This window comes from Nerophis lumbriciformis, linkage group LG11 (genome assembly GCF_033978685.3).
Source record: "Nerophis lumbriciformis linkage group LG11, RoL_Nlum_v2.1, whole genome shotgun sequence".
In the NCBI taxonomy this organism is placed as follows: Eukaryota; Metazoa; Chordata; class Actinopteri; order Syngnathiformes; family Syngnathidae; genus Nerophis; species Nerophis lumbriciformis.
This window is the reverse complement of record NC_084558.2, coordinates 11,831,655-11,848,733: the sequence shown is the minus strand read 5'-3', so window position 1 is coordinate 11,848,733 and position 17,079 is coordinate 11,831,655. Positions and strand designations below refer to the sequence as shown.

General features: G+C 38.7%; 1 protein-coding gene across 1 annotated transcript in view; it reads right to left on the bottom strand.

The window, feature by feature from the left end:
* The window catches only part of antxr1c (ANTXR cell adhesion molecule 1c), an 85,688-nt gene extending 68,829 nt beyond the window's left edge, over nt 1-16,859 (bottom strand). The window contains exon 1 of the mRNA XM_061967389.2: nt 16,462-16,859. Within this exon, the coding sequence (XP_061823373.1) occupies nt 16,462-16,625 (164 nt within the window). The 5' untranslated portion in view covers nt 16,626-16,859. The remainder of the gene's footprint in view (nt 1-16,461) is intronic.
* Between the last annotated feature and the right edge of the window lie 220 nt (nt 16,860-17,079).

Genomic DNA, 17,079 nt, shown 5'->3' with positions numbered 1-17,079 from the left:
AACACCAACTCCTATCTTATCTTAACTTATCTTATATTTCCGTTTTTCACATTCCGACATGATCAGTTTTGATAAATGCAGTTAAGTCAATGTGTTTACCTGTTAGCGCACTGGTTCTCAAATGGAGGTACGCGTACCCCTGGGGGTACTTGAAAGTATGCCAAGGGGTACGTGAGATTTTTAAAAAAATATTCTAAAAATAGCAACAATTCAAAAATCCTTTATAAATATATTTATTGAATAATACTTCAACAAAATATGAATGTAAGTTCATAAACTGAACATCAAATCAAGTAAGCTATTCCATTCATTACCATAAACCCAGAGTTTCCTCCATGCCATGATGGTTTGACCCTCACTAAAATATCTGTCAAAAAGAACTGTGAAAAGAAATGCAACAATGCAATATTCAGTGTTGACAGCTAGATTTTTTTGTGGACATGTTCCATAAATATTGATGTTAAAGATTTCTTTTTTTGTGAAGAAATGTTTAGAATTAAGTTCATGAATCCAGATGGATCTCTATTACAATCCCCAAAGAGGGCACTTTAAGTTGATGATTACTTCTATGTGTAGAAATCTTTATTTATAATTGAATCACCTGTTTATATTTCAACAAGCTTTTAGTTGTTTTATATATTTTTTCCAAATAGTTCAAGAAAGACCACTACAAATGAGCAATATTTTGCACTGTTATACAATTTAATAAATCAAAAAACTGATGACATATTGCTGTATTTTACTTCTTTATCTCTTTTTTTCAACCAAAAATGCTTTGCTCTGATTAGGGGGTACTTGAATTACGGTAAAAAAAATGTTCACAGGGGGTACATCACTGAAAAAAGGTTGAGAACCACTGTGGTAGCGTACCAACTTTAGCATTTCCTTGCAAGCAATGCTATGCTAAGCACAGTTGAAATTAATTTGATTAATCTTGAAACTATTGCTTTTACAAAACTGGAACAATACTTGTAATTACCCCATATTGTTTGATATTTTGTTTTATTATCCTCTGAGCAAAAGCAAAGTATTGCTAAATACAGTCAACTTAAAGAGGTCTCATTGTATTATCTTCTTAGCGTTTAGCACCAGCGAAACAATGCTGAGTGTAGGTAAGTTATTTTGATTCACTACTTGTAATATAAAATACTCTCATTTTCCATCCATCCATTTTCTACCGTTTGTCCCGTTCGGGGTTTAATTTATATTATTGGCTTTTTAGCAGGCTTATATGAGTATTCAACTCCAAGCGACGCTATGCTAGGTTAATGTTAGCCTGAACAAATTGTGTAACTACAGGGTGTTTGTTTACACTTTGGATATAACTCTTAATTATGCTAGTTCAGCATCTCAATTTCAGAAAAGCTCTCTCTAAAGAATATAATTTATAGTCTCATTAAGCAATTCTCTGATCCAGCGTTGGTCTGAAAGAGCTCTGGCACGTTCCCTTCATGGTGTCATCCTTCCCAGTTTGCTAATAAATGCCTTTTCAGAAGACTTTATGACCTTATGTGGTGCGTTTACTAGCGTGTACAGAGGCGTAGCACTAAATTCTGGGCCCCCATACACAATACCCCTGAAGGGCCCCCTACTCCATCCTAAGCCTTGCCTTTAAAACCAAGTGACGCCTCTGTTTCTAACTTTAATCAATAATCCTTCAATGCACCACAGTTATGTACAATGAGATGCAAAAGTGAAACTTGAACATAACTTGTCTTTCTTTTACCTTTCTTCTATTACTTCATCCGTGTTCCAAAATATTGGTGTTGTGTGTGAATGGTCAAAGGTGAGCTTTTGATGTCCGTGTTGAGGAAAATGTATGCTAGGTTTGCCTATTTCCAGGTAGAATAAACCAGTGTTTTTCAACCTTTTTTGAGACAAGGCACATTTTTTGCATTGAAAAAATCTGGAGGCACACCACCAGAAGAAATAATTAAAAAACGAAACTCAGTTGACAGTAAAAAGTCGTTGTCGCAATTGTTTGATATGACTTTAATCCATAACCAACCATGCATTACTATAGCTCTTGTCTCAAAGTAGGTGTACTGTCACGACCTGTCACATCACGCCCTGACTTATTTTGAGTTTTTTGCTGTTTTCCTGCGTGTAGTGTTTTAGTTCTTGTCTTGCGCTCCTATTTTGTTGGCTTTTTCTCTTTTTTTGGTATTTTCCTGTAGCAGTTTCATGTCTTCCTTTGAGCGATATTTCCCGGATCTACTTTGTTTTAGCAATCAACAATATTTCAGTTGTTTTTATCCTTCTTTGTGGGGACATTGTTGATTGTCATGTCATGTTCGGATGTACATTATGGACGCCGTCTTTGCTCCATAGTAAGTCTTTGCTGTCGTCCAGCATTCTGTTTTTGTTTACTTTGTAGCCAGTTCAGTTTTATTTTGTTCTGCATGGCCTTCCCTAACTGTCAATGCCTTTTCTTAGAGGCACTCACCTTTTGTTTATTTTTGGTTTAAGTATTAGACACCTTTTTACCTGCACCCTGCCTCCCGCTGTTTCCGACATCTACAAAGCAATTCGCTGATATGGAAGAGTATTACACGGTTACTCTGCTGAGCTTGAGACATCAATGACACTCAACAACAACACATCATTTGCAGAATATAATTACTGGTTTGCAAAAAATATTTTTAACCCAAATAAGTGAAATTAGATAATCTCCCACGGCACACCAGACTGTATCTCATAGTGGTTGAAAAACACTGGAATTCATCATTTTTAGACATTCGTAATTTGATTCAAACCTTATTGTTGAGCTTTCAAGGAAATATGTCTTTAACTTTAACATTTATGACATTGTAGTTTTATAATTGACATATTTAAATGACAGAAGAAAAAATCGTCACATGCATAATTTATACCAACTTCCCATTAGACGGAACATTCAATCCAACAGTTTTTTTGATCATTAAGCACTGCAAAACTACATTAAAAAAAATAGAAGGTTTGCGTCGTAGATAAACATTGTTGTCAAATCAAGTTGATTGTGTTCACACTGTAGCAGCTAGTATACAACAGTGGGTCTTAACAAGAACAGCTGCAGTGGTTAGAGGCTAGAACATCTTTTAACGATTGGTTTCAATGCACATGGAAACATTTTATGGTTACATTACTCCATGCTATATAAATCATGAATCCTATGTACTTTATACTCCACCCATCACACTATGACCAATTTGAAGATGTATGAAGTCATTCATTTTCCTTACAGCAAATTAAATGGTAGATTACTGGCTCTTTTGGCCTCAATGCCAGTGGACTGTGACAGCTTTAGTCTTGAATTCATACATTTACTGTATCCAGGTATGCTTTAAAATGTAATAGGTTCTTTCTTGTCCCAAATGGTGTATTTTTTGCATAAACCTGCTAAATAATTGATTAATTTTTGCACACTTTAAGCTTGTTGAAGGTATCGAAGCTGCTCTAGTTGTGTTAAGCTTTACAATATAAACAAACATGAGACAATTGGTGGTAGGAGGAGTACATGCTGCCACATTACGACACCTCAGACTGAGCCATAAAAGAGCTTTGCACATCAGGGACAAAATATACCTTAACAATTATTTGAATAATAATTTTGTTCATGGTTTACACTTAATGGGCTTAAATGCAAGTTCTTCTTCCAGGACGCAAAGAACATCCAATGTACATCTTTAATGATTTGTATTGGGTGGATTTCTTTTAGATTTGTATTATGGATTTTGGATTGACAACGCCAATCCTTATTAACATCTACAAAACCCAAAACCAGTGAAGTTGGCACGTTGTGTAAATCGTAAATAAAAACAGAATACAATGATTTGCAAATATTTTTTAACCTATATTCAATTGAACACAATGCAAAGACAAGATACTTAATGTTCAAACTGGTAAACTTTGTTATTTTTTGCAAATGTTGGCTCATTTAGAATTCGATCCCTGCAACATGTTTCAAAAAAGTGGCAAAAAAGACTGAGAAAGTCGAGGAATGCTCATGAAACACTTATTTGGAACATCCCACAGGTGAACAGGCTAATTGAGAACAGGTGGGTGCCATGATTAGGTATAAAAGCTTCCATGAAATGCTTAGCCATTCACAAACAAGGATGGGGCGAGGGTCACCACTTTGTGAGCAAATGCATGAGCAAACTGTCGAACAGTTTAACAACATTTCTCAACGAGCTATTGCAAGGAATTTAGGGATTTCACCATCTACGATTCGTGATAACATTAAAAGGTTCAGAGAATCTGGAGAAATCACTGCACGTAAGCGGCAAGGCCGAAAACCAACATTGAGCCCATGACCTTCGATCCCTCAGGCGGTACTGCATCAAAAACCGACATCAGTATCCTCACGTGGCCTCAGGAAGACTTCAGAAAACCACTGTCAGTAACTACAGTTCGTCGCTACATCTGTTAGTGCAAGTTAAAACTTTACTATGCAAAGCGAAAGCCATTTATCAACAACACCCAGAAACGCCGCCGGCTTTGCTGGGCCCGAGCTCATCTAAGATGGACTGCTGCAAAGTGGAAAAGTGTTCTGTGGTCTGACTAGTCCACATTTCAAATTGTTTTTGGAAACTGTGGATGTCGTGTCCTCTGGACCAAAGAGGAAAAGAACCATCCGGATTGTTATAGGTGCAAAGTTGAAAAGCCAGCATCTGTGATGGTATGGGGGTGTATTAGTGCCAAAGACATGGGTAACTTACACATCTGTGAAGGCGCCATTAATGCTGAAAGGTACATACAGGTTTTGGAGCAACGTATGTTGCCATCCAAGCAACGTTACCATGGACGCCCCTGCTTATTTCAGCAATACAATGTTACATCAACGTGACTTCATAGTAAAAGAGTGCGGGTACTAGACTGGCCTGCCTGTAGTTCAGACCTGTCTCCCATTGAAAATGTGTGGCGCATTATGAAGCGTAAAATACCACAACGTAGACCCCCGGACTGTTGAACAACTTAAGCTGTACATCAAGCAAGAATGGGAAAGAATTCAGAAATTGGTCCTCTCAGTTCCCAAACGTTTACTGAGTGTTGTTAAAAGGAAAGACCATGTAACACAGTGGTAAAATTGTCCAACTTTTTTGCAATGTGTTGCTGCCAATAAATTCTAAGTTAATGATTATTTGCAAAAAAAATGTAGTTTCTGAGTTCAAACAATACATATCTTGTCTTTGCAGTCCATTCAATTAAATATAAATTGAAAAGGATTTGCAAATCATTGTGTTCTATTTTCATTTACAATTTACACAACGTGCCAACTTCACTGGTTTTGGGTTTAGTAATTAGTGATCCTAATTGAGTGCAGCAATTAGTGTCTTTTTAGCAGAATACAGTTAACACCCATTGGAGCAAAGTGATACTCAAAATGATACAACTTTTTCACTTTGGATATGATAGCTATATTGGAGCCTTGAGTATTGGTCGATACCGATATTTACCCGATACCCCGCGACCCCGAAAGGGACAAGTGGTAGAGAATGGATGGATGGACGATATCAGTACAAATCTAAGTACTGTACATCCATCCATTCATTTTCTACCGCTTGTCCCGTTCGGGGTCGCGGGGGTGCTGGAGCCTATCTCAGCTGCATTCGGGCGGACTTTTACTATTTTGTAATGTTGGTTTTATCAATTGAAATTACTCAATGGTAGGTATTGTTACAGGCACAGCCTAGGACAGCTGTGTTGGGGGTCCTGGGTGAACTCTGACCTGACCGATAGAGCTGGAAAATGAGAGAGGAAGTTGGTGGCATTAGAGGAGTAGTGTGTGTGTAGCAGTGGAGTGGGAAGGAGTTGCTGTGAAAGTTCCCGGTGTCTGAAATTGTCGTGTTTTCAACCAAAGGAAAATAAAGTGTCCGTCCTGCAAGGCAAAGTTTTGTTGTCTTTTCCACGAATGAAGACCGTGCACTCGCTGAGATGGTTACCGACTCACCAAGCTAACACAAGGGGTCAGTTTGTCCCTAACTACAGTTCAAGTCTGAAGATACTGCCTAGAAAGACAAGGTAAGAGTATGAAAAACACCACCCTATAACAGACTTCTGGAGTGTTTGTTTTTTTGGTGACACCTAGTGGTCACTATAATTCATTCACTCAATTCTCAAATTATTTGGGATAGACCCTTGAGATGGAGCATCTCATTTTCAATTTAATGACGCAGCAAGTGGAATGATGCGGACACATTTCTTACTAGATACTTTCTAATACGCTTCTGACTTGGAGACTATGTATCTGTAATAATAAACAACTATATATTTTTGATAACTATGTATATATACAATTGTGGTGTTTTAGACTGCAATATTACACGTCTGGCTTGTGTGTTATTGTTTGCTTAACTGTTGTGTATCTGCAAGCTCCCAATAGCCTACAGTCTACCATGTATATAACCTGCTCAGTGGCCTTGTGTCCGCCCTGAGATCGGTAGGTCGTGAGACATACCGAGATATACCAAAGACTATAAAAATGGGACCCATTACCTCCCTGCTTGACACTCAGCCTCAAGGGTTGGAATTTGGGGTTAAATCACCAAAATCATTCCCGGGCGTGGCCACCGCTGCTGCTCACTGCTCCCCTCACCTCCCAGTGGGTGAACAATGGGATGGGTCAAATGCAGAGGACAAATTTCACCACACCTAGTGTGTGTGTGACAATCATTGGTACTTTAACTTTAACTTCAATGTTTACCTGCTGTAAATGACTTCACTAAAATACAAGGAAATAACAAACTTTTTGTGCTTTTTGGAAGACATTTTGATGTTAACTGGCATTGCACAAGTAAACGCGCAGCAGGACTGCTTGTATTGGAGGCTCTAAAATTTCCGATTTAAGCTCCAATTTGGAGCTTAAATCGGAAATTTTAGATGCAAGCCGATATCATCCTGTACCTGTGTTTTTTGGTTTTTTTTTTACCGCTTCTCAAAATTCTTGAAAAATTCAAGGAACTCAAGATCTAAAAATAATTGGATATTTACAAGTCTTTTAGAGGTATTTCTGAAAGTTCCTAAATCATCAGTTTTTAGAAGTGTACCTAAGTACAAGTTATTTGGGTGTGTCAGCACATTGCTATGGTCTGGAAGAAGAAGTCCAACATTGTTGCCATTAGATGAAAGGGAATTGTTGAGGATATTTAGGAACCACTCTGGATCCACCAAAGTTAAAGCCTGCCATGAACTGGAAACTGCTAGAACACTACTGTACTTGTACTGTCCACCATGATGCCAGTTTTTCATCACAGTGGACTGAGAGGGTAACGACCAAGGAAGACGCCCCTGCTTTGAGAATGTGTCCAGTGATCACATGGATAAGACAGATGGCTTCTATATAGGGCTGCAACTAACGATTAATTTGATAATCGATTAATCTGTCAATTATTACTTCGATTAATCGATTAATAATCGGATAAAAGAGACAAACTACATTTCTATCTTTTCCAGTATTTTATTGGGAAAAAAAACCCAGCATTCTGGCACTATTTTCTTTCAACTTGCCAAATAAAACAAGGAAAATGTTACAAAAATGCAAATTTTTGACACCCCTGCTATAAATAATAAAAAATTAAATTTGATAAATGTATCGATAAAAAGCAGAACCTGACGACGCATGCACGTTTATCACAACTCTCTCGCTCTCTCTGTCTCTCCCCCTCCCTCACCGATGCTGCTGCACGCACAATTTGTTGTGTTTTTTACCTTCTTAACCCTGAACGTATATTGAAAATACACGCAACCCTAACTCAAAATGCCAGACATTTGAGGCATTTAAGAAACACCGCCTGACAGCCCCGCAAAAGAGGACTAGCAGCGATCGGTTTCACGTCCTGTGAAACTGATCGCTGCTAGTCCTCTTTTGCTAGCATGCTAGAAGCTAACGGGCTAGGATAGACTGACCATGCGTCCTCTTTTGCGGAGCTGTCAGGGCGGGGTTTCATAAACGCCTCAAATGTCCGGCATTTTGAGTATTGTTTACACAACGTGCAGTACGCTACTTAATATGTCCGTGTGGAAACTCGTTCGGTACACTTCCGCACCGAAACGAAACCCCCGTACCGAAACGGTTCGATACAAATACACGTACTGTTACACCCCTAGTATTTTGATTATTGTTTCTCAGCTGTTTGTAAATGTTGCAGTTTATAAATAAAGGTTAAAAAAACAAAAACAAAACGTAGCCTCTGCGCATGCGCATAGCATAGATCCAACGAATCGATGACTAAATTAATCGCCAACTATTTTTATAATCGATTTTAATCGATTTAATCGATTAGCTGTTGCAGCCCTACTTCTATACAAAAGTTGTATGATCAGACGAGGAATAGATTGAGCTATTTGACCACAATGACAGAGACGTATGTTTGGAGTCGAGGTGAGCTGAGCTAAACAGTTGAAACTCGGACACAATTGGGTATTCCAACACAACAGTGCATCGATACAGTGACTTTAGTAGGCTGAATGAACAACCTCAATGAACTTGCGGAAAACCAACAAATTAAAATCAGCTCTACCGATCCTGCCAAGAAGACTGGGAAAATATCTGGACAGAATTAGGCCAAAAGCTTGCTGGTGACTACAAAAAAAGTGTGGTTAAGATAAAACTTGGGGAACCAAAAATTACTTGGGTCCTATGTCCTCAACTTAAGAGTGTTTTAAGATAAGAGCTGTCTCTCGGCTAATTGTTATGCTTTAAGTTGCTAGCAAACATTTGAGTTACAAGCATCCTCGCTATTAGTTGGTGTAGCAAATGTCACAGTGAACCCTGTCTAAACATCTGGTCTTCTTCACTAGCACTAGATTATAGCTAGGGATCAACATAACTTTGTTTTTCCAACCATGGGAAAGCAGAAAGTGAGTGGGAAGGACAGTGCTGAGAAGAAGAAGCGGATGATATTTGTTGAATTAAGGATCGAAATAAACAAAAACATGCCTGAGCGTGGGCAGCATGGTGACAGAGAGGTTAGTGCATCTGCCTCACAATACGAAGGTCCTGAGTAGTCCAGGGTTCAATTCCAGGCTCGGGATCTTTCTGTGTGGAGTTTGCATGTTCTCCCCGTGACTGCGTGGGTTCCCTCCGGGTACTCCGGCTTCCTCCCACCTCCAAAGACATGCACCTGGGGATAGGTTGATTGGTAACACTAAATTGGCCCTAGTGTGTGAATGTGAGTGTGAATGTTGTCTGTCTATCTGTGTTGGCCCTGCGATGAGGTGGCGACTTGTCCAGGGTGTACCCCGCCTTCCGCCCGATTGTAGCTGAGATAGGCTCCAGCGCCCATCGCGACCCCGAAGGGAATAAGCGGTAGAAAATGGATGGATGGATGGATGCCTGAGCGTGTCGTGCATTTCGAGTGTATCATTGCTAGTCTGCACCATACTGAAGCAGAATGAGTCTAACACCAGTCAAACCTGATCAAATTAATTTCAATTAAACCAATTAGCTTGTTCGTTAAGATACTATTGTATTACACCCTGTTTATTTTTGACCTTGTGTACATTAAAAATTCAAACTCGTCTGTAACCAATTCTTGCTTTTAAAAATTGAGATGTACTATGTCTAATCAATTCATAAAAGAAAAATAATGGTTTGTATGAATCACTAAATGCCTACAATTGATTAGACATTATTTCCCCTGATGTGTACGCTATGTAAAATTTCGACCAGAACTGTACATCTTGTTTTAAATGTATGGATTTATTTGAAACCAGCTGTGTCAGTTTGCCCGACTGAATTCCACAATATGTTTCGGTAAATCATGAAACCGTAAATGTGCTCAGCATTCTCTGTTCCATATGAATACAACTTTGTTAATGCTTCGTAGGCTAAAAAAAAGCAGCACAGACCGAAGGAAAGGGGCTGAGCATTGCTGTAGGAAGATTACTAATGAGCTTCCTCCTGTTTGAAGTTGACAAGTCATGTCAAAGTCTTCTTTAGAGCGGCCATTGAAGTTGGCACCACAGCCAACAATAGCGGCGACTTACAGTATAATCGCATTATTGTCAGCATGTGTCTGTGTTTAGGGAACAAAGGCAGTCAACAATGGCCTCCACATCTGGACAGCAGTCACATGTTTTGGATTTAATTCTAGTCTTGTGTGCAGCTCGTCAAACATAAATCCATGTGGTTTGAAGATTCCTGATGAAGCCATCGACCCGACGCCCTGAGACAATAGATCCCTTTTTAAATGTCATCTACAAGTTTTTGTATTTCCAGTAGTGTTTTACCTCTTGGATGGATTGAGATTGGGATAAAAAGAAGGCCGAGTAGATGAGCAGATAGATGGATAAATAAATTGATTGGTAGTCAAATTGATTAATAGTTGGATGGATGAACAGAAAGATACAACAAAGGAAGTATGGATGAAGAGACGAGCGATAGATGGACAGACGGTTGGAAGAATAGACTGATCTTTGTATGAATGGACACATGGATAGACAGATGGCTAGAATGAAGGATGGGTAGTTTTATGGTGATACTATTGAACGGTTGGCTGAGTGGGCAGATGGTTACGGTTTGGATTTATTTCTAACATGCATCTACAGTTACAATGTAGTTAATCACCTATTACCAGTTTCTCATTACAACATGTCCAAAAAGGAGTAAGAAAAAGCACACCTCATTTTACCCGTTATCTACCCCTTTTCCATTCCATAACAATTTCCAACACATTTGTTTACTTCCTAAAATGTGTAACACATACAAATTGAATAAATAAATATGTTTATTATTTTTTTCATGTATTCATTTATTTCAGGCAATGACACAGAAAAGTGCAAGGTAGACAACGTATAATAATATTAATAATGTAATGGAAAATTGAATGTACAATATGTAAACATGATGATCCAGTTTTGCCTGAAAAGGGAGTGGTTAGAAGATAACTTATTACCTCTAAAATATTATCCATCCATCCATCCATCCATTTTCTACCGCTTATTCCCTTCGGGGTCGGGGGGGGGGCGCTGGAGCCTATCTCAGCTACAATCGGGCGGAAGGCGGGGTACACCCTGGACAAGTCGCCACCTCATCGCAGGGCCAACACAGATAGACAGACAACATTCACACTTACATTCACACACTAGGGACCATTTTAGTGTTGCTAATCAACCTATCCCCAGTTGCATGTCTTTGGATGTGGGAGGAAGCCGGAGTACCCGGAGGGAACCCACGCAGTCACGGGGAGGACATGCAAACTCCACACAGAAAGATCCCGAGGTCGGGATTGAACTCACGACTACTCAGGACCTTCGTATTGTGAGGCAGACGCACTAACCCCTCTTCCACCGTGCTGCCCATATATATATATTATATTAATATATATTGTATACTTATTACTAACTTACGGCCACACTACCCTTGGCGCGAATAAGTTATAAATTGTGATAATAAAATGAGATAAATAAGATTATTTCCATTTTCAATAAGGTTTCAGGTGTTTATTAGGATTATTCTTCCTTGTACTTTGTAAACACTCTGGGTTTGAACAGTTTCTTAAAGTGGCTTAAATTAGTACTTTGTTTTATTTATTTGCTTAATCCATTCCATAATGTGGGTTTTAAGTGTTGTACGTTTCTACAATTGTTTTAAGTTGAATTTTATATTTCTCCTATTTTGTTGAGAAAAAAATGGTTATAGTTTGCTTTGTGAATAACTTAAGCTGCTGCTCCAAATCATTGAATTCCGATATTGTTGATTACAAAAATAAAGAGTTTGAATGTTCTCTATGACCATCATTGTGTATTGTCCTAACTGACTTCTTTTGTAACACGGTTAGCAAATGAAGTGTACTTTTGTAGTTATTCCTACATATTTCTACACAATAGCTTAGTTATGGTAATACTAGTGAGCAGGAGAGAATATGAAGTGAATTTTGGTCCATTTTTCTTTGTTTATTATTGATGTATTTCTTTCCACCCTATGTTGTATATTTTTTTGTATGAGATTTCGAGTTCATTTTATTATCTATTACAGTAATACATCCAAAAATTGTATTTATTTTACCCTTTCAACATATTTTCAATCTATTTCTATTTGTATTTGACTTTCTTTTCTACTGTTACCAAAAAGCATTATTTTAGTTTTACTAAGATTCAAGGATAGTCTGTTTTTGTCAAACCATCTCTTTATTTTGTTAATTTCTTCTGTTATTATATGTAATAGCTTCTGTGTGTTCTCTTCTTAAGAAATTCAAATGATACTAACTTTAGGTTTTTTTGTAACTTTACAGATGTCATTTATATAAAAATTTAACAATTTTGGTCACTGTATTGATCCCTGTGGTACACCCCAAAATATATTTAGAGCTGTAGACGTGTCTTTGCCTAGCTTCACGTATTACGTCTTCCAGGTTAAGTAGCTTCTATCAGATAGATAGTTGGGCAGATGCACACTGTAGATGCACAAAAGATTGTTGGACCGACAAATTGGTGGACAGAGAGATCGTGGTGTCCAAACTACGGACTGCGGGCCAAATGTGGTCCACCGGCAGCCTCAATTTGGCCCGCGAAACAGCACGATAAACAATTTGATCAGGAGCAGTGTATCCATATCATATATAATTATCCGGTGGTCTAATTGCTGCCATTAAGCCACCATCTGGTGGCCAATAACAATAAATATGCCATTAACTGTAACAACAAGTCGACAAAGTACAGCATTTAGTTATATGACCCAATCCAAACAACCTTTTCAAGTCACGGTGCAGAAAAAAAAAATCAACCAGTACAAAAATTCAACAAAAGTGGTCCCACATAACACAACCTGCTCATTGAACTTTTTGGATATTATAAAAAAAAATGTCCAATCAACAAAAAATCAAATCAAAATGAGACCCATTTAAATCCATTACAAGGGATGATGGAAAAAATGCAAAACATTCTTTCCACCCTTATCCATGTTTTGGTGCTTAACCCTGGCTGCTTGATATACACATATATGTATAGGCTTTATATATATATATATATATATATATATATATATATATATATATATATATATATATATATATACAATCGCGATCAAAAGTTTACATACACTTGTAAAGAACATAATGTCATGGCTGTCTTAAGTTTCCAATAAGTTCTACAGCTCTTATTTTTTTGTGATAGAGTGATTGGAGCACATATTGTTGGTCACAAAAAAACATTCATGAAGTTTGGTTCTTTTATACATTTATTATGGGTCTACTGAAAATGTGACCAAATCTGCTGGGTCAAAAGTATACATACAGCAATGTTAATATTTCCGATCTAACAAAGGTCTTAACTCATTCTCCTTCTATGCCACATCAATATGGAATGCACTCCCAACAGGTGTAAAAGAAAGGGCATCTCTATCCTCCTTCAAAACCGCACTAAAAGAACGCCTCCAGGCAACTTCAACCCTAAACTAACACCCTCCCTTCCACATCCTACCTCGCCGGATTGTAAATAATCAAATGTAAATAATCAAATACTTATTCTTATGCTTTCTGATCTCTCTCTCTCTCTCTCTCTCTCTCTCTCTCTCTCTCTCTCTCTCTCTCTCTCTCTCTCTCTCTCTCTCTCTCTCTCTCTCTCTCTCTCTCTCTCTCTCTCTATGTCCACTACTTGCTGTACATATCCTAACAAGTCAGTCCTACACTGTTCCAATGTCCATTTCTCTGATGATGCAATTGTTGATGACTGAAGTGTTGATATCAACCAAACCTAACACCCCCTCCATATCCCACACCCTGGATTGTAAATAATGTAAATCATTCAATGTATATACTCTGATGATTATCTTGTGTGATGACTGTATTATGATGATAGTATATATCTGTATCATGACTTAAACAAGTTGAAAAACTTATTTGGGTGTTACCATTTAGTGGTCAATTGTACGGAATATAGTACTGTGCAATCTACTAATAAAAGTTTCAATCAATCAATCAATGGTTACATGTCCCTTGGCAAGTTTCACTGCAACAAGGCACTTTTGGTAGCCATCCACAAGCTTCTGGCAAGCTTTTGGTTGAATTTTTGACCACTCCTCTTGACAAAATTGGTGCAGTTCATCTACATCTGTTGGTTTTCTGACATGGACTTGTTTCTTCACAAAAAAAATAAGAGTTGTAGAAATTATTGGAAACTAAAGACAGCCATGACATTATGTTCTTTACAAATGTATGTAAACTTTTGACCACGACTGTATATATATATACAGGTAAAAGCCAGTAAATTAGAAAAACTTGATTTATTTCAGTAATTGCATTCAAAAGGTGTAACTTGTACATTATATTTATTCATTGCACACAGACTGATGCATTCAAATGTTTATTTCATTTAATTTTGATGATTTGAAGTGGCAACAAATGAAAATCCAAAATTCCGTGTGTCACAAAATTAGAATATTACTTAAGGCTAATACAAAAAAGGGATTTTTAGAAATGTTGGCCAACTGAAAAGTATGAAAATGAAAAATATGAACATGTACAATACTCAATACTTGGTTGGAGCTCCTTTTGCCTCAATTACTGCGTTAATGCGGCGTGGCATGGAGTCGATGAGTTTCTGGCACTGCTCAGGTGTTATGAGAGCCCAGGTTGCTCTGATAGTGGCCTTCAACTCTTCTGCGTTTTTGGGTCTGGCATTCTGCATCTTCCTTTTCACAATACCCCACAGATTTTCTATGGGGCTAAGGTCAGGGGAGTTGGCGGGCCAATTTAGAACAGAAATACCATGGTCCGTAAACCAGGCACGGGTAGATTTTGCGCTGTGTGCAGGCGCCAAGTCCTGTTGGAACTTGAAATCTCCATCTCCATAGAGCAGGTCAGCAGCAGGAAGCATGAAGTGCTCTAAAACTTGCTGGTAGACGGCTGCGTTGACCCTGGATCTCAGGAAACAGAGTGGACCGACACCAGCAGATGACATGGCACCCCAAACCATCACTGATGGTGTAAACTTTACACTAGACTTCAGGCAACGTGGATCCTGTGCCTCTCCTGTCTTCCTCCAGACTCTGGGACCTCGATTTCCAAAGGAAATGCAAAATTTGCATGGTTGGGTGATGGTTTGGGGTGCCATGTCATCTGCTGGTGTCGGTCCACTCTGTTTCCTGAGATCCAGGGTCAACGCAGCCGTCTACCAGCAAGTTTTAGAGCACTTCATGCTTCCTGCTGCTGACCTGCTCTATGGAGATGGAGATTTCAAGTTCCAACAGGACTTGGCGCCTGCACACAGCGCAAAATCTACCCGTGCCTGGTTTACGGACCATGGTATTTCTGTTCTAAATTGGCCCGCCAACTCTCCTGACCTTAGCCCCATAGAAAATCTGTGGGGTATTGTGAAAAGGAAGATGCAGAATGCCAGACCAAAAAACGCAGAAGAGTTGAAGGCCACTATCAGAGCAACCTGGGCTCTCATAACACCTGAGCAGTGCCAGAAACTCATCGACTCCATGCCACGCCGCATTAACGCAGTAATTGAGGCAAAAGGAGCTCCAACCAAGTATTGAGTATTGTACATGCTCATATTTTTCATTTTCTTACTTTTCAGTTGGCCAACATTTCTAAAAATCCCTTTTTTGTATTAGCCTTAAGTAATATTCTAATTTTGTGACACACGGAATTTTGGATTTTCATTTGTTGCCACTTCAAATCATCAAAATTAAATGAAATAAACATTTGAATGCATCAGTCTGTGTGCAATGAATAAATATAATGTACAAGTTACACCTTTTGAATGCAATTACTGAAATAAATCAAGTTTTTCAAAATATTCTAATTTACTGGCTTTTACCTGTATATAGTTACTTTGCATGCAGTCCGCTTTCGGCCCCGGCGTAATTTTTTAAGCCCAATGTGGCCCCCCAGTCAAAAAGTTTGGACAACCCTAGAGATAGATAGGTAAGAATGGAAGGAGGTGGAAAGATGGATAAATTGTTGAATTGTATAAAAGTATTGACAAAACGATACAGTGTAGAATAATGTTGAAGTTTTCATTGACGCATGTACTAGACAAGACCTCTTTTGAGCAGTGGAAACCTTCTTCCCTGGCAGAGTGATCTATGCAGTGCTGAGATGTCCCTAAACCGCAGCATTTTTCCAGTGTGGGAGTACCAAGATTGGTAATGACAGAGCGATGGCAGGGCAATCTCAAAAAAAAAGAAAAAGAGGGAGGTATACATGTGGCTATAAAATGAGAGACCCTTCTCCCATGTATAATTTCTTTGTTTTTGAAGGGGGAGTGGGTGGATTCTAACTTGGGGTCGAGAGAAAAACATGATTGTATCATCCAAACAGTCCCCTCTCTTTCTGCTGATTCAGCAGACCACAAGTCCGCCTCCTCTGCTGCGTCACCCCACGCGCTCGGATGCAGAGATGCTCACTTTAACACATACTGTAGGCCTATAAACAATCATGTTGATCTTTAAAATCACTTTTATGACACCCATGAAGGAGTAATGATGTTTTTTCCCCACTTAGTATACCAGTTGGATAATTCATGACTTACTTATCAAGCACAAAATAGAGGTCAAAAGCGCCTTGACAAGAACTTTCCTCCTCCTCCTCTTCATCCCTGAGCTCTGGTTCGCCTCTGGCAGATGAAGAAGTGAGCAAAAATAATCCAAACAACACCAGAACAAGAGACATGTTCCACAACAATCGTGGCACCATTTCTTCTTCTTAAAAAAAAGTAGTCCCTTAGTAGCTTGGATGAAAAACACACCGACACAAGCGTGCTCACATCCCAGAGTCGGCTTTAAAATGAGAGGGATGCAGGAAAGACAAAAGAAAAACTGCAGTTAGAGTCTTTGTAAAATCAATTAAAAATGAAAAAACATGTTTGAGCAGCGGTATAAAATAATAAAAAATTAGGTTAAGAAGAAGCGGAGCGTTGTTGGCACTGGGAGCCCGTGGGACAAGCTGGACTCAAATGGTCCAGGTTTCATGTTTCAGGCATGAGAAGGAGAGAAAAAGAGAGAGAGAGGAAAAAATTGGGTCAACATCCCTTTTTGCCCCGCCCACATCAGACTGGGAATAAGAGCAAGGCAGGAAAGATTCAGCATCTTCAAGTTTGACCCCCGGAACTTTACCACAGACTTCACTGTGTTTCCTGATCGTCACTTTT